This window comes from Saimiri boliviensis, chromosome 2 (assembly GCF_048565385.1).
Source record: "Saimiri boliviensis isolate mSaiBol1 chromosome 2, mSaiBol1.pri, whole genome shotgun sequence".
NCBI lineage: Eukaryota > Metazoa > Chordata > Mammalia > Primates > Cebidae > Saimiri > Saimiri boliviensis.
This window is the reverse complement of record NC_133450.1, coordinates 172,745,057-172,767,759: the sequence shown is the minus strand read 5'-3', so window position 1 is coordinate 172,767,759 and position 22,703 is coordinate 172,745,057. Positions and strand designations below refer to the sequence as shown.

At 42.1% G+C, this 22,703-nt stretch overlaps 1 protein-coding gene across 2 annotated transcripts in view; it reads left to right on the top strand.

Annotated features, from left to right (window-relative positions):
* Positions 1 to 22,703, top strand: part of SLC24A2 (solute carrier family 24 member 2) — a 306,778-nt gene that overhangs the window by 158,199 nt on the left and 125,876 nt on the right. For both annotated transcript variants that reach the window (XM_010338722.3, XM_010338723.3), the window contains exons 3-4: positions 3,311 to 3,349; positions 5,942 to 6,050. In XM_010338722.3, coding sequence (XP_010337024.1) covers positions 3,311 to 3,349; positions 5,942 to 6,050 — 148 coding nt within the window. The remainder of the gene's footprint in view (positions 1 to 3,310; positions 3,350 to 5,941; positions 6,051 to 22,703) is intronic.

The window sequence follows — 22,703 nt, the reverse complement described above, 5'->3', positions numbered from 1 at the left end:
TCCAGTTGCTCAATTTAAGTGAATTCACCATATGACTAATTTGGAGTTATCGAGAAGAGAGCTGGTTTAAATCGAATAAAGATTTGAATTACAGAATAATTTCTTGTAAATGGAAGATGGCCTGCAAAAGTCTTGCTTTCATGAATGGAGAGGGGAGTCTGCATTGGCACACCAAAGCCCTGACCTAAACTTCACGATGCACTTTATGAATTCTCTTAAACAGTCCTCTAAGAATTGCTGTGTGTGTGTGCGCGCTATGGATTGGCTTAAAAGATTTTTTTCTATAGCTATCGGAAATTTATTTATAAAAGCATTCATTAAGTTATTTATTTATTTATAGGAATTCGTTAAGCCATCCTGCAGCACACTGACCACCAGGAATTGGGCTTTCATAATGGTACAGCCCAAATGAGTGGTATTTTGGTGTGTTTAAAATTAAAGGAGTTAAAAAGCAAAATGCATCATAAGCATGCCAAGATTAATCCTTAAAGTCATGTTCATCCTCTTTTGAAGAAGGCATCTTCTGTAACATCCCGTGGGTTAGAATAAACTTGCCAGCTATTCAATGGCCCTAAAAATAAATTCACAACACTAGGCCAACCCAAAACCTACTAGCTATACATATGAAAATCATTTCTTTGTCACCTTCGCTAGTTACTTCCAGTGTAATTAAACCCCTCTAAAATTAAATTTGTAATGCAATCAGCTGCACGTTGTCATGACTGCGAGTCTGCTTCAGCATGCAATTAGAGCAAGGCTGAGTCAGGTGAACCTTGAATTATCAGTAGATGTGGGTGAGCCCCTGGAAATGGGCAATTACCATAATAGTCACACTTCTTATCTCTTTTGCAGCAGGGCTACATAAAAGGAAAGTAGAGGGGTGTTTTAATGGCCTCCGCTGCCATTTGTGTGTATCCCTAAATTTACCTATTATACCCTGATGTATATTCATGTCTGCAGATCACACTTGAAAGAAAACTAATGATGTCAACCGCAGACATTAAACAGTGGGAAATTTTGTAAAGAATTTCAGACCTTTCTCTGCACTCAGTTTTTTCTTTGTAGAATCTATGTACAAGGCATTTTCCTTCCACTTTTTATGTATTATGATCCTCCTTGTTTATGAGAGAAAAAAGAATTAAATAGAGTAGATATTTTTTTCTTCCTTTCAGACCAAAAAACAGGTTTGGATTTTTTTTTTCCTTCTTTAAATAATTTAGTTAGATATATTTTTTAAAATTCAAACTCTTAGCTGGTGATGGATGTTTCTGCCCACCTCTTTCTCTCCCCACCTTCCTCCTGTCCCTTCATGTTCTATCACTGTGGTATCAATTCCGGCTCATAATTATTGGCCTCCCATTTATCCACAAGGTTTTAAAGTTGCTAACTGATGAGGAGTGCTCTGATGGTTCATCTCAATGTATATCTACAGGCTGAGCTTACAGCCCTGGAAAATTTCCCTGAGGGATTGCTCTGTAGAATGTGAGGCCATTTGTTGAGCTGTCTGATGTGGAAGGAAACAAAAGGAGAGGACCTGCCAGAGAGAAGCAGGATTTCAGAGGAAAGCGAGAAATCAAAGGACAGTTTCCAGTCCACTCCAGTTCCACAACAGGCTCTGGGGAACTAGGGCATCAGGATATTTCCCTATTAGAATTTTTAGAGAAGTCACTTAGAGAGAGCCTCCAACCCAAGAGGTATGGCAAATTTAGAGATGCCCACAGGCTGCGCTCAGAAATACCACCAACCCAGAACCCTTCTATGTCTGAGACTTGCAAGTTCTTCAAAAGCCTATAAAAATGCTTGGAACCAGAAGGGGAAAAAAACACATTGGTATTGACTCCAGAATCCAAAAAGGTGCTACAAAAATCAAAATTATTAAATGTCTAATTGAATATCCACAAAATATTTAACATCAGCCTCATTATGTATTAAATTGCATCTTCTTAAAAATCCATTACAAGTGAAAATAAATTGTAGATTTCATCTTTTCACTTTGTAAGATTTTGAGCATGCTGATACTAAATTAAATGAATGGCACATAGCCAATAATTTGAAATTCAAAATTATAAGAACCCCTTCTATTTTTTTTTTAACACAGAACTGTATGTTTTAGGTGAACTGTATGTTTTAAATGGGGTATCGGGAGATCTTAATATCTTTACATGGCATGTGTGGTAGACCCTAAAAGAGAAAGCCTGGCGCATGTGAAGGTTTTAAAACAGCTCTGTATCTGGCTACTCTTCTCTAAGTGTGTGATTATTCCTGAAGACATCTGCTCAGACCCTAATGGGGAGGACCAGAAGGCAAGACAGGGGAAGGGTTCCAGTTTGTTCTTGCTGCCTGCACCTGTAGTTGAGGTGAAGAGATGAAGGTAGCGTCTAAGCATGAGGAAATATTCACCTGGCACCTGTATCTCATTGGAGAGATCCCAGGGTAGTGCCTTATTCTGGCAAAGGAGAGTTCCTATTGAATTGAAGCAGTAAAAGCTATCCAGGTAGTTCACGTGGGTAGAATTCCACTGCCCATTTGTCTGCATTGCATTCACACCCAGCAGATTGCCAGGCCTTTATGTGCCCTTGTGTTCTAATCCACATTTCCAAACTGAACAGAGACTTCTATTTTTAGAATAGAACACTTGAGGTGGCGGGAACAGAAGAAAAGATGAGTTATCCGATTTCCCTGTGGGGTAACCCTAGTCTTTAATTCAGTGGCCTAACTTCTGTGAACTTTATTTTACTCATAATGCGTAGAGCAATGAGTGCCGACCTCCTCCAAAACGTAGAAAATGACATTTCTTTGCAATCCCATCTCCCAGTAACAACCACTAATAACAATTTGGTATCATTCTTGCAGAATTTTTTTTCTTTACAGGCACTAAGGTATTAGTAATTTATTTTTCTTTATGAAATGAAACAATAATAAATATAAATGTTTAATTTTTTGGCTATCAATATATCTTAGATATTTTCCATATCAGTACATGTAAATTACCTCATTCATTTTAATGATCACATGGTACTCCACTGCATGGCTGGACCACAGCTGACTTAACTGTTCTGTATTGCTGGGCATTCAGGTTGGCCATTCAACTTTGACCTTTCAGAAGAATGAATCATGTACCTAAATAAACCCTTATATATTAGCTAGAAATATATATCCTCAGTCCCCTGTTTTGGTTTAACTCATCCCAGGAGCAGAAAGAATGAAATCTTCCCCTATACTGATGCTTGTTATTAAATGTAAATGTCATATGTGATTCCTCATTTATTTATTTCTTTGTCTTTTGTCTTTGCCCTTTCCTCTTATGCAGCCATCTGCAGCGAGGGACAAGGATGACCCGACTCTGCCGGTAGGAAGCAGTGGCTTTGTCTGTACCTGCTCGTGTGCCTGTGGAGAGTGGGGGGCAGGGGTGGGAGGGGTTTGTGTGCTCAAATAATCTCTTTCCCTTGGAAAACTTAAATAGTCTAACCCCTGATGTGTACTTCTACTCCATGCTACAATGAGGGATGACTGAATTCTGACATTCACTGACACACGTTTTCTGGGACTAGGTTTCAAAAGTTTGAATTTCCTCTTCCATTTGATGTGAACTTTCTTAGGAGTTGGAAGAGTGAGATATTTTCAAATTGCATTCCAAGGGATGTTGAACTACTGTTTGGGGGTGGTGTGGATCTAATGCTCAGTATCTGTTTTCTTTGTGTGTCTGCATGCACTACCTCTGATTAGAAATTTCTTTTGGTCTCATCAAAAGAAATGCTGCATGAGACCTATATGCTTAATATGTATATTTACTTCCCAAAAGAATGCTTTCAGTATTTCTCTAGACATAATCTTTTTCAGATGAAGATCTCCACAGCGGAGTTCTTCCAGTTTCCAAGAATAAGGACAATAGAGGTTATGACAAATTATTACTGATAAACACATTTTTAGTTCCTATTTAATTAACACATCACAATTCAACTTTTGCAGCATGGTAAAGAAACAACCTTCAAATTTTTTGTGTTCAGCCATCAAACAGTGATTAAATTTCCATTCTCTTCAGGTCTCCTAAGCTTGCTCCTAAAATATTTTGAAACTTAATCATCTGAATCCTCTATAATAACACAATACATTCAGAAATGTTTAAGATTTTCAAGGCTAAAACGATTCATAATAAAGATACATATGACCCTGTCTTTCCTCTTGTAATGCTCAGAGCAAAGACATAACATTCACTGAGAGCCCATAGAATACACCTGATCCAGTACCAGAAACAGTACAGACTCAATCTCGTCTACTGAGGAGCTATAATCTCGTTCACCATTGAGACACCAGTAATCCCCACTGATTCTTTTCCAACCCTATTGAATTGGCAATATGATTTCCAATAGAATATTATAATGAATCACACTAAGGAAGCCAGATTTCTTCAGTTACCTCAGAGTGAGATTTTACCCATGCTTTCTACGGGTTTCACGTTTGTCTCCAAATGTGTGGACCATGATTATTAACAAGTATTCTACAAAATAAGAGCCTACGGGTAATAGTTTGGAAACACTGCCCAAGTTAATCAAGTTAAACGTATTTCTGTAGTGTTAGGCTTACTGGTCTAATGTGTAGTTTGAAACCCAAAGGTGAGTTGGTCTAGGATATGGCACTTTCCAATATATATTAAATATGTATTTGATCATGGAGTCCCTTATGGGGCGTTTTTGGGGAAGCCCCCTTGTGGGTCTGGAATATAATGGAATATTTTGGAAAACCCTGTTATGCAGAAGTTTAAAAGACATAACGAAGAATAGTATTTTATTTTTACCTGCCCCAGAAAATTTACATGTCAAGCTTTTACACTGGAAATTCAATACAAAATTAATTCCCTCACGTTACAATACCTTTCAGCTCCTTAAATCTGTCTGTCTGTAAAGCTTGGCTGCCTCACAGCATCTTCCGCTCGTGATAATCAGCACAAAATCAACCGTGGGGAGGCAGCAGATCCTATTCAGGATACAAACCTGTCAAAATACAGAGGAATTGGGAGTTTATACATTGTTTGCTTTTAAAGATAGAAGAAAAAGAGTTTGTTAGCAACTTTAGATATTCATTCTCCCTTCTCACCTACCGTTTCCACTTACTCGGCCAAAGGATCACAACTAGCAGTTTGTGCCAAAGGAGCCCCCCTCAAAGTCAGGAGAGGTCTCGTGGCTTCATGATAGCAGGTTCTGTCTCCTTGAGCCTCACTTCACACAGGCCGTGCTGCTTTCTGCATCAGAGCTGTAGTCCCAGGCTAGAGACGAGGTAGCGCAGGAGATGTACAAGACGAACCTTTGGAAAGCGAGGAGAAAATATTAGCACCTCTGTCATTTACTGTGTTAGACTTCTTAATTTCTGTTTCTGAAAATGTTTTATGTGTTTGTATTTTAGTATGTGTGTCTATGTAGATATGGGCATAGATGCCTATTTATATACATTTAAACATTTTACTGATAGGATGCACACTTCAAAAATGTTAGCGACGACCCACTGGTTTAGAGAGCAGTCTTTGAGTAAAGCAGACCTGGGATCCATCCCTCCAGCCTCCACTTCTTGTCAGTATGACTTGGACACCTCATTTCACTTCTCTGAGATGAAATGTCCTCATCTATCTAACAAGAATAATAATAGCATTTACTTCATAGGGTTCATTTTGCCAATGAGATAAATGAACAGATGTGAAGCATGTAACACATTGCCTGGCATTTACAAAGCTCTTTTTTAAAAGGGAAGCAATGCATTCATTTAGTAGGAAAGGATGCGGGACAGCCATTGCCTCAGAGGCTTTGAAATGTACTTTGAAAATCTTTGGCTCAATAGTGTGTGATCATGCGACAGAAACGAGTGGCCACCAGACTAGGTGAGGATCTTGTCTGTAATGTACTTGCCTTTCATTTCTGAGACTAACCACTTCTTTGGTTTCTCTGCTCAGGCTAAGCCGCGTCTCCAGCGAGGTGGAAGCTCTGCCTCCCTCCACAACAGTCTCATGAGGAATAGCATCTTTCAGCTCATGATACACACCCTTGACCCACTCGCTGAAGGTAAACATCAGGCTTTGGTTTGGGAGTGTGTTCGGGGGTGGAAAGGATGTCAAAAGGCTTCTCTACATAAAACATGTTTGTGCTGTCGTCATGCACGCCTGCCACCCTCCTCTTGTTTAGCATCTGCCACAAGCAGCCCTGGCCCTTTGACGTGTTTTATCTGCAACAGCTCAGTTCATGATCAGTGGTTTTTGTACCAGGAGTAGGATGTGAGGTCTGCGTGCTGATTCTATCTTTTGATGCCTCCAGCATAAATATAGTTTGTTACGAAGCAGAGAGGTCACAAAGGTTTCCCTCCCTTCCACCTAAAGTAACAGTTGTCTTTTGTCATCATTTCTAAATTTCAAAACAAAATTTGTGTGTGAAGCTAAGTTGTGCACCTTAAGAAAGAGAGAAAAAGAACTCTTGATTTAGGAGGGCCGTGATTGGTTTGGGGAATGCTATTCATGGTAGAACATTGAGACTGTATTGATTCTTTGGCAATTGGAGGGTGAGAGGTGAGCATCTATGCATCTAAAAAGCCCTCTCTCAGAGAACTGCTTAGGAGCTGTCATTGGAGACCCAAAAAGCCTGGCTCACCTCCCAGTGTAATCACATGAACCATCACAAACGACCCATTATTGTGTACTTCCAGTGTTACTCAGGCCCAATGAAGCCACATACATCATGTTTCTTCAATTGCATTAATATTCCCCCCAAATTATTTTCAAGTAGATAGATATTTGATGTGTCGAATAAATATTAGTTTTGCCTCTAGGAAGGGGTTCAAATATAACCAAGTGTGTTCTCCCTTCATCCCTGGACTTTATAATTGGGCTCGATGTTACAGTGGAGCTAATATAGCCTGGGAAACAGACACGTGCCACTGAATGAAGCCAGGGGATCTGATTGTCAAATCATGTCATATGCATCAGAGATCTTACCCAATATCAAGCTTTGCTAAATAGTTTCAAGAATATAGGCAATCAAGAAATTCATATGAGGTAAAGAAAAATCTGAGACCCAAACATGACTCCCAAGGACCTATATTCCTTCCTTGGACACACATCTCACTCAGAATAATAGGTAAGGAACACAGGGTCACCTCTCCCTGCAGAGCATGGAGCATTTCAATCACAAAACATCTCCCTGCTATACCACAGAGAGTTGTATAGCTGATGCGATATTCTCCAGGGAGCCTTGCTTCACAGGTCCTGGGATATATTTACTAGAGCTAATTCTTAGCCAGGAACATCCTACATATCATTACTCTATCCACGAAGAGGTCCATTTGACAAGGAGGTTAGACCTGGTCACCAGCCTTCTTTTCTTTCCTCTGGGATATGCCCCCAGAGATGGGAGTAAAGGGTTTGCAGGCCAATTGCTTTAACTCCTTCCTCCCCACCACTAAGCAGTTGTGTGACTTTGGGCAAGTTAGGGTCTCTAGCATTTGGTTTCATCATCTATAGTTATAGTAATAGTTATCTTTGGTACCTTACAGTTGACAAAGCATTTCTGCATCTGTAAACTTGTGTTTACAGTAACACTTTGTAACTAACATTATTACTCTTCTTTCACAAAATATAGCGCCACTAACGTAGATCTCAAATGTATCTACTGCTCTCCCTCCTGCAGCTCCTTATTCCAAATCATCTCCATCGCTTGCCTGCATTCCTGTGGTAGCTTCGTAGCTGATCTTTCTGTTCTTCCATTGCCACTGCCTAGACATATGTTCCACGCAGCAGCCCAAGTAATCTTCTTAAAAAGTAAATCAGGTTATGTCATTTCTACTTATAACCTTCAGTGGCTTCCCAGGGCTTTTAGGAAAATTGTGAAATCCTTGCACAAGCAGTATTTGTGCAAAAGGAGCCCCCCTCAAAGTCAGGAGAGTTCTCAGGGTTTCATGATAAGAGATTCTGTTTCTTTGAATCTCACTTAACACTGGCCATGCTGATTTCTGGATTGGAGCTGTAGTCCCAGGGTGGAGATGAGGTAGCTCAGGAGATGTGCAAGACAATCCTTTGGGAGGCAAGAAGTAAATATCAGCACCTTCATCATTTACTTAGTCATTCTTCTTAGCTTCTATTTTTGCAAATGTTTTTGTTCATATTTTAGTATGTGTATCTATAATCAATATGAATATAGATATAGATATGAATATAGGTGCCTATTTATATACATTTAAAAATTGTGCTTATAGGATGCACAATTCAAACATGTTAGATGGCAGTTGGAGGGTAGGAGGTGAGCCACATTATGGTCTACATTAGGGGTCCCCAGCCGCCAGGCCCTGGACTGGTACCAGCAGGAGGTGAGCGTCTGCAGGGAAGCAAGCATTACCTTACTACCACCTGAGCTCCGCCTCCTGTCAAATCGGCATTGGCATTAGATTCTCATAGGAGGGCAAACCTTATCGTGAACCTAGCATGACAGAGATCTAGGTTGTGCACCCCTTACTAGAATTTAATGCCTGATGATCCAAGGTGGGAACAGTTTCATCCCTAAACCATCCTCCTTGACCCAGCCATGGAAAAATTGTCTTCCACAAAACCCATACTAAAAAGCTTGGGGACCACTGGTCTACATGATCTGCCTCTTGCTCCAAACTCAATTTCACTCTGCTTTAGCCACACAGGACTTTCTGTCTTCAGACAGACACCTCTTCCCTGCCCCAGGTTTTTGCATACGCTGTTCTCTCCACTTCAACATTTTTCCTTTCCCCCACCCCTTTCCATTTTTCCCTGTTTTACTCCTGCCTGTTTTTCAGCACTCTGTGTAAATGTCACTTCCTGACCATTCAGCATAAAACAGGGTTCCCAATCCTCATCTGTCAATGCACCCCTTAATTTTTCTTTATTGCTTACATTATGATTTCTGTGATTGTTTATTTATTGTCTGTTTCTGCCAGAATACGGGAAGTTTCTTGAGAGCAGGGACTCTATTTTGTTCACTAGTTATCCACAAAGCCTAGAAGAATACCTGGTACATACTACCAGCTGAGGCTCAGAGACATTAAGCAACTTGGCCGAAGTCATGATATTGACCTGATATTGACTATGTGAGAGAAGAAAGGAACAATTTTATGTAGGCCAACTCAATTATGATCAAGGGCCTGAGTATGTTTATTGGGGGTAAGGCAGTATTCTGTAGCAATTAAAAGGACAGACTCCAGAACCAAACTCTGAATCCAGATCCCAGTGCTGCATTTACTACCTGTGTGATCTTGGACAAGTCACATTACCTGTTCATATCTCAGTTTCCTCATCTGTAAGACCAGGAACATATATTATGATGTCTGCATTTCAGGTTATTTTAAGGATTAAAAAGTAAATATACCTAAAGCATTAAATATACTCCCTAGCACATCTTAATTACCAAATACAGGTTTGGAATTATTCTGTTTCATTATTTTGAAAAGTAACACAATACATGATTTTTTTTAATTCAAAATATTGCAAAGGTTAAATTGGAGAAAAAAATGTCTCCTTCTTTCACCAGCCTTCTAATTTTCTCCAGTTCCCCAGTTCTCCACAGAGGAAACCACAGTTCTCAGTTTTATGAAACTCCTTCTAGAGATGTTCTATCATATACAAGTGTGTGTGTGTGTGTGTGTGTGTGTGTGCGCGCGCGCGCACGTGCACACATGGGTACCTGTGAGTGCAGGCATGTTCTCGCCCACAGGTCTCAACAATCTAAATGTTTCCGGGTTTTGTTTGGAAGAATTCAGTTTCTGGTAGGGCTTGTTTCTGTTTTTTCTGTTTAGAGAAGAGGTTATGTTTTGTTTCTGTGAGATAAGAGAAAGTGAATCTAGTTTGTCTCAGAGTTGGGCCATCAGTGATTTTCCAAAACACCTGGCCCATGTGGAGCTGTGCTACAATTAAACTGTTTGTTCCTGCTGTAGCAAGATGTGCCTTCTGAATCCAGGCACCTGCTTTCAAGGTGAAACCTCTCCCTGAAAGATGTGGGAGGCTCCAGTGGTGTGAATCTGAGAGATGCTGACAGCCATAATCAGCTCTGGACTTGAGTGATTAGAAAATATGGAAAGCACTTCAATGCTTTAAAATTGCTCCGTAGCACGCGGCCAAGAAAGCAGATTGCTCTGGTATTTTCCCCCAAAATTCACAATCATTTTCCATTCCAAGAACAGCCAAAAAATTAACCCACAGCTCTCAGAAATAGTCATCTCTCCTTTAGTTTGCATCTAATCACTTGATTCACATGTCCTTGTGCCAAACTGCCACCTTTTAACAACATAGAGTGTGCTAGTTACATCATCAAGTTGATGGCATGAGCGCTGCAGTCAGTAGGTAGCTTCCTTATAGCACTAAGGAACAGTTTGCTCATGTCACTGGTGTTCACCTGGTGGGGTAGTGCATTGGCATTACTGGCATATGGTGTATGTTCAAAAGGAAACTATTCAAATGCATTTGGAAACATCATCTAGGACAGATGGCCTATGGAAACACATTCCCCTTTGTCTCATCTGTGCCACTCAGGTGTCGTTGTTGTCCAAAATCCAGTGATTGATCCCTTGCCAAAAGCCTTCATTGGTGGTTAGTTCAGCCTCTGAAGCCTGAGTCACAAGGGTCCAGCAGTGTTTTGTGTTTCATTATTTGTTGATGTTGATTTAAGCCGCTAAGCACCCCAAGACTTAGTGGCTTAAAACAGCCACCATCTTATTATTACTCGTAATTCTGTGGATTAAGAATTTGAGCAGGGACCACCTAGGTGAATCTTCTGTTCCATGTGGCATCATTGGAGGTCATTTGGTGAGATTCACCTGGTGGATGAGTAGGTTAGAAGGTCTGAAAGGACCTCTCTCACGCTTGTCACCTACATAGGAAGACACATTGGAAAGCTGGGCTCAGCTGGGTTCCCTGACTCCCCAAGTGATCTCAGGACCTTTCCATGTGGATAGACTTGTTTTCTATGGTAGTTAAGGGTTCCAAGAGCAAACCTTCCAGAAAGCCCAGGCAGAAGCTGCAAGGCTTTATATGACCTAGCCCTGGGAAATCCCAGGATGTTACTTGTACTGCATTCTGTCAGTCAAGCAGTCACTAAGGCCAGCCCAAACTCATGGGGATGAAATTAGACTCCACCTCTCAATGGGAGAAATACCAAAGAACTTGAAACCACCTGTGATCTCATCCAGTCTATTTCAGGGACATACATTGCTTATTGGTTCCACTGTTGATTGTTCATTGGTGTGCTCTGGACAAACCACATTGTGTAGAGGGGCCAAAGCTGGCCTGCCTGGGTAAAGGTTTAGTCCAAACAAAACTGAGCAGTGCCTTTACAGGGACACAGAACTCTGAACAGGACATTGTTCATGAAAAGAAGGAATCTGCTTAAGGCAGATGAATGGTTAGACTAAATGTTTTCTTTCCTTTATAAGCAAGCCTTGAGGAACTATAATTATTGGTCTTTGAGATCACAGACTGGCTGTCTAAATCGATCTTTCTAATAAATTCAGTGTCCTATATTGATTTTAACATTGTCTCTAAACAAGCTTTTATATTTGCTCAGGGGTACATCTTCATGAACCTAAAACAAGGATGTGGGATGCTGCACTTTTGCAATGAGAAATATCTTCTCCTATCAATTTGTCTCATAATGGTAGCACCAACTAACATTTGCAGAGTACTTACTGTAGGCCAGGAACTATGCTTAGTGCTTTGTATTAACCATCTCATTTAATCCTTCCATGAGCCCTACTCCATTCAGAGGACACTGACATGTAAAGAGGCTATGGCTTGCCCCATCAAGGCAAGGTGACGAAGGGAGTAAACGGCAGAGCCAGAATTTGAACCTCTCTCTGCTGAACTCCTAGTCTGTGTTTGTAGTTCTTCTGCTACTCTGCCTCCTTGTGTAACCTCATGTCCAACCCAGCATTCCCTGTTCTCCTGGTGTAGACCCTAGCCTAAATCACAAGAGCTCTGCCCTATCTCTAGACTAGGGATAGATTTTTATTATCATTATTATTTTATTATTATTATTACTATTCCTCCTACTATGCCACCACCCCTACTACTTAGGAAGACTCGAAGAACCTCTTTTGCCAGAGAGAGTTTTTTAAAAGCTCTCTCTTCCTCTGGTTTGGGACAAGGAGAAGAAAATAGAATGCTGGGAATAAATATGTTCAGGATTGACCTTCTTTCAGAAAGAGGAGCATAGAGAAAACATGGTGATGTCTTCCCCCTCTCCACCTTCGTGTCCTGATCCTGTGCCGTGGTGGTTTCGGTTCAAAGAAGTGAAAACTGTGAAAACATGTGGTCTTGAACTGCTCCTAAAGCTTCTGCAGCCCAGTCCGCCATCTCTAGAAAGGAACTGGCAGGTCGTATTCGGCAGGCATATCGGCATATATCTGCTCCCAAAGACTTCAGAGAAAGGAATCCCAGTCTTTTCTGGTGATCAGTCACAGTCACCACAAGGCAAATGACTTTTAGAAATTCAGGGGTGAAAATTACCACCTTGACCAAAGAGATAACAAAGCTGTTAAAAAGAGAGGGTCTACTGTAGGCTAGTATTTTTACTGAACAAAGTGTAGCATGATCACTATGGGCAACAGTAGCTTCCACTTATTGAACACTTGTCTCTTATAAATCTCATCATCCCCACTTCATGGATAAATACCAAGGCCCAGAGCAGCTTGGTGACCTGCCCAGATGGATGTTATTCTCCACCCACGTTGATCTGGTTCCAAAGCCATTTTCTCTGTCTGCTGAGTACTAGGAAATCAAACACAGAAAATCCCGTACATGACTCAAGATGAAAATTGTTTTCTATCAGTTGTTTTTTGTTTGATTGATTTTAGAAACAGGGTCTTGCTGTGTTGCTCAGGCTAGACTTGAAGTTCTGGGCTCAAGCTATCCTCCCACTTCAGCCTCCTGAGTGGGTGGGACTACAGGTGCCTGCCACCATACCCAGCTTGTTTCTTGTCTTTGATAAAGACCTATGAGCACTGAATCAGCAGAGAGGAATTCTCGTACAGCATTCAATAAGAGTGAGGATTGACTGAAACTAGACCCCTGGGTTCTGTTCCCAGCTCTGCCCTTCACTATCTGTGTGACCTTGGATGACTTGTTTAGCCTCTCTGTGCCTCAACCTCCTCGTTTGTAGAAAGAGAGTAATAATACCTACTGCACAGGGTTGTTTTAACAGTATACTAGCTAATATATGCTGGGCATGTTGGCATACACCTGTAATCCCCGCTACTCTGGAGGCTAAGGCAGGAGGATCACTTGAGTCTAGGGGTTCAAGGGCAGCCTGGGCAATGTAGCAAGATCCCTGTCTCTTTTAAAAAAAAAAAAAAAACTAATGAAGAGTATATGAGCTAATATATGAAAAGCACTTAAAAACGGCCTGTCAGAGAATACGTGCCAGTTAAATGCACAATGTTACTATTAAGAAATGACAGAAAATGACCTCAGGATAGAATCTTGCTTGCTCCAGAGAGTCATAGTGATAATAATAGTGTTTAGCTGTCACATTTGAGCTCTTGGTACCAGGTACCAGGTACTGTGCTTTGCAAACATTATCTCACTCAATTCTCTCAGCAAGCTCATGAGAAGGAACCTGTTACCCTCATTTTACAGATGAGGAAACTGAGACCCCAAGTGGTTTTCTTACCTGCCTGAGGCCACAGTCCTGGGATAGTAGAGCCAGCTCTTTAATGCAGATGGTCAGAGCCAGCCCCACTGCTTAATACTCTCTGTTCCCTCCACCTCTCATGAGCAGTCCCCTCGCCAAGTGTCGTGCTTCTCAGATGAGATCAATTTGACGAAATCTGTTTTCCCAGGTGCACACTATGTAACTCTATAGCAGACGACAGTTACAGTCAGATGTGTTCACCTTCTTCTTCTCATCCCTAGTAACCTTTGTCCTGTCTTCTCAAGTTCTCAATTTATAGGGAAGAGATAGAAGTTCCCCTTTTCCCTCTTTTTGAAGGGCTGCCTTTGACCCATGAGTCCACATTTTTTACAGTGGCTCTGAATCTTTACCCAAAAAGGGCATGCCCCAAACTTGTCCGTAGAAGAATCCTGGTTCCCCTAAAATGTAAGTCAAATCATGCCCCACCTCTGCTCAAAACCATCTCACCAACAGGAAGAGCCCTAGACCTCACAGTGGTCCCAGGCCCCCTGCGACTTCGCTCTCTACCTCCCTCGCTTTTTCCCCTCCCACCTCCTCTCTTCCTCCCATGCTCGCTTCTGTCCTCTCACCCCTCCTTCCCTCCTGTCCTCCCTCCTCCCCCCTCCTTCCTCTCCCTCGTCTCTCTCTGCCCTTCTCTCACCTTCCTCCCTTCCTCCCCTGCTCTCCGCCCTCCTCTCCCCTCTTTCCTGTCCCCTCATGTCTCAGCTCTTCTCTCTCTTCTCTCGCATGTTATTTCCCTTGTTCTGCTTCTCCAGCTGCCTAGCTAGTTCCTTCCAAATTCCAAGCACACTCCCGCCTCAGGGCCCTTACACGTGTTCCCCCTTTTCCTAGATACCCAGTTGGCTCCTGGTCTCCCTTCCTTCAAGTCAGCCTTCGTGTGTCACCTGATCAGAGGCCTTACTCCGTCAACCTTTTGAAAATATCAGAAGTAAAACGATGAAAGTGAATCCGAGTTCTCGCTCTGCCTTGCCCTGCTCTGTATTTCTCCCTAACACTTATTCTCACAAATGTGGTTTATTTGTTGTGTGCTGCCTGTCTCTACCCTTATACCTACAACAGAACAGGACTCAGGGCAGGCTCAGCTCTATCCCCAGTGCCTGGCACAAGTAGGCCCCAATACATATTTGCTAAATGAATTGAATGAGAACTTGCCTTTATAATTTTTCTGCTGGGAAATTACATGCCTCTAGCCATGTAGATTTTCTTAATCCATGCCCTAACAAAGGGCTCTGTTGTTGTGTCCAACAGAGTTCTATTTAATTGATGGGTGTCTCGCGGCTGTGAATGGTGATCACATCTGGTTTGGCCACCATTGTATAATGCCAGCGCAGCACTGCTGTTATTACTTAGGTGCTTGGTTGGCATTTGCTGGATAATGGAATATGTCTCTCTCTAGTTCTGGAGTCACTGCTGCAATGGGAAACTTTTGCGGTCTGCCTCACACCTTCCCGATGAGTTCTCACGTGTCCTTGTTCCTCTCTTCCATCCAAATGCTTTGTTCTTCTCTTGTTTCCTTTCATTTTCTTCTCTTCGATAAACTGTTAGTTCTTTCCTTTATTGCATTCCCCAGGCCTAATTCTATATGTTCAGAGAATTACCATTGCAACAAGATGCTTAGATGTTTACTGTTATAACCATTCATTCCTTTGACAAAATCAAACACCTGTAAAATAACATACATACACCACTTAATGTGGTGTTAAGATGAGTTTGAGAAGGAAAAAAAAACAAAGCTTCTTATTCATTTTCTGTGGACTCTTGCATACTTTCCTACATTTCTAGTAATGTCTCCTTCCTCATAGAGATTCAAATTTTGATTTACATTTTTTTCACTATAACAACAATTGTATTATTAAATGCCAGTATTTAACACATTCATTCACTAGATACCTTAAGAAACACAAAAGTAGAAAAATACTTAATGCATATAAAATACTCAATTACGTAATTGAACTAAAGCAGTGGTCCCCAGCCCCCAGGCCAGGGACTGGTACCAGTTCATGGCCCATTAGGAACCAGGCCACACAGCAGGAGGTGAGCAGCCAGTGGGCGAGCAAGAAACCACCTGAGCTCCGCCTCCTGTCAGTTCAGAGGAGGCATTCGATTCTCATAGGAGCGCGAACTCTGTTGTGAACTGTGCATGTGAGGGATCTAGGTTGCGGCTCCTTATGAGAATCTAATGCCTGATCATCTGAAATAGAACAGTTTTATCCCAAAACCATCCCCCCCACTCACCCCATGCCCATCCGTGGAAAAAATGTCTTCCATGAAAACCAGTCCCTGGTGCCAAAAATGCTGGGGACTGCTGAACTGAAGGATTATTTACCTACAGGACTTGAGCCAGTTTAGAACAGCAGATCCCTTCATGCCTGATATATAATTCCCTTGGGGCCACTTTTCCTGACAAAAACCTTTTGAATCCTGTAATAAGATGGTTGAAAACGACCTCATACTCATAGTAGGATGCCTGCCTTATTTGCCATTAGAAAGACAGCAAGTTTTCTCCATGGTAAGCTCGCTTCGTGTCGTCAGAGCTGACCTTTCTGTTGCTGTTACTTTCCAGCCAAAACATTTATGTTTCTTTCATTGAGATTGGTCGGGGAGCATCCCGGGAGCGTTTCTCCCACCTTTCTGATGATGGCCGTCAGAGAGGAGGCCAGGCAGCAAAACTGTCTTTCAGAACATCTGAATTGTAAACACCTCACACATGAGTACCGAATATCTAACTTTTCACCATCTTCTCTGTACCCTAACGGGTTTTCAAGTATTTAGCAACAGAGCCTTTTGTTCAAGGAATTCTCACAGGGAAAAGTAAATGGTGCTTGTAAGTTGTTAGAACTACTAAAAGTTTGCTGGTGTCAGAATCTGTACCAGTGTGCCTAATTCAGTCGTCTTGCTATAGGCCAGCAATAACAAGCATGAAAGCAATAAAGACCCCACTCACAAGTGCAACAAAACCGTAAAATACCAAGGATTAACCCAAAAGAAATACCTAAGAACTTTATGGCAAAAATCATCACCATCATCATTTCTGAAGAACATAAAATATCTAAAGAAGAGCCGATATATTATAAAGATGTTCATTCTCTCCAAATTAAACTCTAGTGCAACTCAGTCCCAGTCCTAGTGTCCAACGCTTTTGACAAAGAAGGACAAAAGGGATTATCCCACCAGAGATCAAGAGGTATCATCAAGCAGCAGCTTTTAGATGCTCTGGCTGAAGTACTTAGGAGGAAGGTGAAGAGGCTGGGTCGGAGGCCACCGGGGTCTCCTCTGAGTTGGTCCTGGAGGGACGTACTGCCATAGGGTGTAAGCATCACTGCCCTGGCCAGATCCACTAAGCTACTCTTGATGAGGCACTAAGTGGGGCAGGAGGGGGCTTCCTGGAGCATTTGAATCACCAGGTTGAAGGGACATGGGCCTCATTCCTGAAGCCGTGAGAGCACACATTCATGGAATGGCCTCCTGGCATGGCAAGCGCCCTGGTGCGTGTACAGCAGGCATGGCGCTGGCCAGAGCACTGGCTGCAGGCGGGCATGGCATGCCAGACCCTCAGGAAATCCAGATCATTGTGTGAACCCTGAGGAAGGGCCGTCGGGGAGTGTTCCTGGAGAAAGTGAGTTTTGAAAGCAGGTTCTTAAAGGAGGTGAGGCGCCTGCGTGAGCAGAGGAACCATCTGGCTCAGGGAAACCCAAAACTGTGTATTGTTGTCCCAGCCAAAACATGGTTCCTTTGAGATGAGCAGGCATGCGGCTTCATGCCCACTGGACTAAGGCTCTAGCAGTGTCTCTTGTGGAGGGGTGCTAGGAATGTGTGAGTGTCTTTGCCTGTGTGTGTGAGAGAGAGAGATCTCAGTACATGAAACCACAGGCCTCAGAGATGGGGGAGACGGAAAACAAGCAAGTGGGGCTTCTGTAGTACCCGCTCGGTGCCATCTCACGTAAGTCTCTCAGCAGTGGCTATGGGAGGTCATATGCGCGTCTTAGCTCTGAGAAAACCGCAGTTTCAAGGGGTGGCATGACTTGCTCATAGTCACCGAGCTCCTAAGTCTGACTTCCGAGCCTGGACACTTCACTCACACTGAACTCTTTATCTAGGGCTGCACATGCTCACACATCTCTCCGTTTCAAAAAGGCTTTCCAGGTCTTCAACACAGACTTGGAAATGTTCATGTTAACTTGAAGCTGACACGAAGATTAAACTGTCATTTGCTTGCTGGATTTGCTTTCTGTCTCACCAAATACCAGAGCTTATTTCTCTTCCCTTCTATTAAAAAAAAAAAAAAGCTCCAAAATGAGCTTTCATAAAATTTTGTTTGGTCACAAAAGAAAGTCATTTCATGCCTCTTTTATCCAAAAAGTGGGGAAGGTGTCTCTCAAAGGCAGTTTTGTGATCTTTCTATCTTAAATTGTAGATCATTTTAAATTAGAAAGATGTTTGTGTGCAGCCTCCACCTGGTAAGTGGATAGGCAAATGAGTGAAAATCTTCACTGGAGAAAAATAAAATCCAGTCTACTGGCCATGGTTTTCTAAGATGACCGCAGCATCAATCCCTTGATAGAGGAGGACAGGCCATTAGTGCCTCTCACAGAACAAACACAGGTTGAGTTAAAGAGCCCCTCTCTTTAGGGAATAGTAAAGCATTATTCTCATGTTTGAATGTGAAAGATTGTTGGAACTGAATCTCTCTGTGTTGTACACATTATAAATTAATATTATTTGAGCCATAAGAGAATGTGAATGGTCTTAGTGGAAGAAATGCTTTTGAGTATGAGCAAAGTTCCCTCTCTCTTTCTTTCTCCAATACAAAGATTGGCTTTGAAGTTAAAGCCACAAGGTATGTGGCCAAAAAATTGATTTTGATGGCATTTGAGCTCAGACATATCATGAAGAAGGAAAAAGTATCCCTCAAATTAGAGCTTCATCTTTGTCCTCTGGAACTTATGGTAAAAAGGGAAATCCTTCAGAAGGGAGGGCTTAAGTTCCCAGAGATAAAAAGCAGCTGTCGCAGATGCGATTCCCCTGGGGGCGGGGGGGGGTGGCAAAGGATGAGGGCAGTCACTGAAGGTGAAAAAGCACTTTCATTAACCAAAGACGGCCCCTTCAAAATGTATAGTTACACAGACATCTTCTGTGATGTGAGAGCATCCAGAGGTGTTTTTTCCCAGATGAAAGGCATTTACACTAAAGACACCTCTCAGTGTGTAATAAAGTAGCAGGGCCTCACTTCACAGGATGAGGCTGAATGACTTGCATTCGATGATGAGATGGCTTTCTCTGACACTAGGGAACACTCTTCCTAGTTGGCTCTTCCGTCTGGGATTTACACTGGACACAACTCTCACGTGTACATGCTGATCATATTGTAAACTCAATCCTCAGCTGACTGTCAGGGTCCATTTCTCTCCTGACCTCACATTATCAGATCCACCAAATCTTGCTTCTTTACCTCAGCTATTAAAAAGAATTTTCTCACCCACAGCAAACTGTCCTTTACAGGCTGTCCCAGGGCTCAAATGAGGCTATGTTATACACACATGCACACACACGTTTGCAAAGAGTCAAGCAGCATCGTTGCTTACATTGTTTACAGGTCTATATCAGACTAGTTTTGTGTGTGTGTGTGTGTGTGTGTGTGTGTGTGTGTGTGTGTGTGTGTGTTCATATATTCATTCATTCATTCACGAAACATACTGCCACCACTGCAAGCTGACATGAGTGGTAACCCTATTGGGAATGTTCTCCTTCACAGGCCCCCACTATAGAGAGTACTCTGGGGGGGCATCAGCCAGTTCTTGCCTTAGACTAGTTAACTCCCCGAACACCAGTTTAACTGCTGTTGTTGAACCTGCCCTTTAGAAATGCAGTTGCAGTAACCTGTGTGACTGCTTCTCTTTGACCTTCTAGATGGCAGCACTTAAGCCCAAAAAACCAATAGTGAATGTAGCTTTGCTTTTTAGTCTAAGGCCCTGAGGCCAGAACAGCCAATAATGGCAAGCATTAAATTCCACAGTAAACCAATCTCATTTTAGAAAACTGTTTATGATGAAAATTCTCCTCTGCCATTTCTGGGAAAAAAAAAAAAACTTATCCAGTTTTTCATATTTTTTTCGTGCAGCACCTTTCCGTAAGTGATACAATACGTCATGTAAGGTTTCCTTTCTGGAACAGGTTACAGCTGTTTTCTTGACCTGATAGCTATACTCCATCTTGTCAATGCCATTGAGGATTAGACCCTGAAGAGCTGATTTCAGGAACCCAAAGGTGATATCACACAACGTGCCCTTTAGAAAAACCCTCTCTAGCCTGCTTGCGGCGTGTCTGGTGACCTCTTCCCATCGGCTTCTTGGGAGGAGTGGCAGAACTAGTTGTTGAGCAGACACAATGAGGAGCCAGCCACCTGGGTTTGAACTCCAGTTCTGCCTCTTACTAGCTGTGTGCCCTTGGGCAAGTTATTTAACTTCTCTGTAACTCAGCTTCCTCTTTTGTGAAATAGGGAAGATAACGAGGTATCTGTCATGGGCTGTTAAGTGTATTCATTGGAGTCCTATTTGTAGGGCACATAGAACAGTGCCCACCACATCATTAGTTCTCCAGATAAGTTGCTGTCAGTTGTTCATTTTTTCTTGCAGCCATCAAAATTTTAGACAGTTTTCAGTGGTTCAGTCTTAAATCCTTGAATTATCTTTTCTATATTTTCTTTCCTCAAAAAGAAGCCTATTTACCATGTGCCACATCTTCAGGTCCTGGCGTCTGTCTGTAGGATAACATGGGAACCGATTTTCTATTCATCAGCTTCTCATTGAGCAAAAGTTATCCCAAAGCTATATAATTATAGTCTGTATTTAGAGTTCTCCTGTCCTTTGTGCAATGAGAAGGAAATCATGTGGCATAATACTTAACTCATTTTCTTCCAAAAGGGCCAGATTTCATCTGGGGTTCATAGCTGTTGAGCAGACTTGAAAAAAATTCCACCTGGGGTCCACAGATGTTCAACAGACTAAAAAATTTGTCTTTCCAATATATTGATAAAAATCTACAAAGCATTTACTCTATTAATTTTTTAATTCTGCTGAAACAGTCTTAGGCTACCCTTTGGGGGTCACTTGAGTGTCAGCAGATAATGGCATGCCCTACTTCCTCTTGCATAACCAAACCTCTGGTTTACTGGCAGCCATTTGCTGTTTAATCAAAGGTGTATAACTATTTGGGAAAGATATCTTAATCTTTCACCCTTTCTTTGCATGCAATATTTTAAACTGACTTATGTAATCCCACTTATACAGTCTAGTATTTAATAGGAGTAATGGTACATAGATTTATACTTGCAAAAGATGAACTCTAAAAGAATGTATGAACATTCCACTTTAAATTCATTCCTGTGAATTATTCATAATTTGGGGTGATTGTTTCTGTTGCGGTAAAGATCCAAGTATTCAGGAAAATGACATACCACATAATACTGTAGTAAAGAATATATCATTGTAAGAATCAATTTTACCTTCAATTACTTTCACATCAGTGGCGTTAATTTTATGTCTTCCAGTCTTTTTTCTCTTAATTTCATTGTGTTCTCGAATTCTCTTGCCCTCTCATATTTCTCTCTTTTCTCTTGCCTTTTTCCCTTCTTAGATGGCAGGAGTTTAATTTTTTTTCTCGTTTCACTGGTTTTCCTCTCCTCCCCTTGGATACTTTTCTAATATTGTTGGATGCTTATATGCACCAGAGGGTAGAAACTCGGCTGTGCTGACCCAGTAGCTGGATATAAATTAGCACTGATTCTCTCTGCCTAGCAAAAACTGCTGAATCCAGCCAGGCCACAAGATGGAATCAGGAGTATATCCAAGTTGTTCTCTAGCCAGCATGCAGCATCCATTCTGTGCACCAGTATTTGCCACTTCCATTTTTTAAAGACAGTGCTGCCATTTTATCTTTTGTGTGCTGAGGACTCTCCTGATGGCTCTGTTGCATGATGTAAGTCCTCCTACTTTGCAGAAGCAATGACGGGGATTCCAAGAGTCAAGACCACCATGTATTTTTACTTCACAGGATTCCTCCCCACAGTGACGCTGTAAACAAGAATAGTTGAAGCTGTGGAATTAGAACACTAAAATGGGAAGAATCATAGGCATCAGTAGCAAAGGCAACAAGGGTGAGGAAGATTAACAGAGCACTTTAAATAGATATTTAAATCAACTTAGCAGCCGGGCGCGGTGGCTCAAGCCTGTAATCCCAGCACTTTGGGAGGCTGAGGCGGGTGGATCACGAGGTCAAGAGATCGAGACCATCCTGGTCAACATGGTGAAACCCCGTCTCTACTAAAGATACAAAAAATTAGCTGGGCATGGTGGCACGTGCCTGTAATCCCAGCTACTCAGGAGGCTGAGGCAGGAGAATTGCCTGAACCCAGGAGGCGGAGGTTGCGGTGAGCCGAGATCGCGCCATTGCACTCCAGCCTGGGTAACGAGAGCGAAACTCCGTCTCAAAAAAAAAAAAAAAAAAAAAAAATCAACTTAGCAGCATTTGTTGAACACATACGGAGTGCTGATTTACTCTGCTGGGTGCTAAAATTAGCAAAATGAGTACAATGACTCTTTGCCCTAAAGGGCAGAAAACAAGCAGGTTAAGGTACGTTTGATGAGCACAACAACAAAAGTGTATACTTGGAACAGATACACAGGAGGAAAGTGACTTAATGCTAGGGATGGGTGTTGAGTAATGCTGCATGGAGGAGGGAGCCTCAGTGGGGTTCTGAAAAATTAAGTAAATTAGGAGACATAGTAGAATCCCAACACAAAAGCACAGTATGTGCAGGATTGAGAGGTGTTGTAGTTTCACTTTGTGTTTAGAAACGATTACCCTGACAAGGATGAGAAAGGTAGGTGAAGGGTGCTGGGGACAGACAGGTGGTAAGAAAGATTAGGAAAGAAGCATGCAAGTAAGACCATTGCAGTAGTCTCGGCAAAGCCTCAGACTAAGGCCAGGGCAGTGGAAATGGAGCAGAAAAGACAGAATTGAGGACGT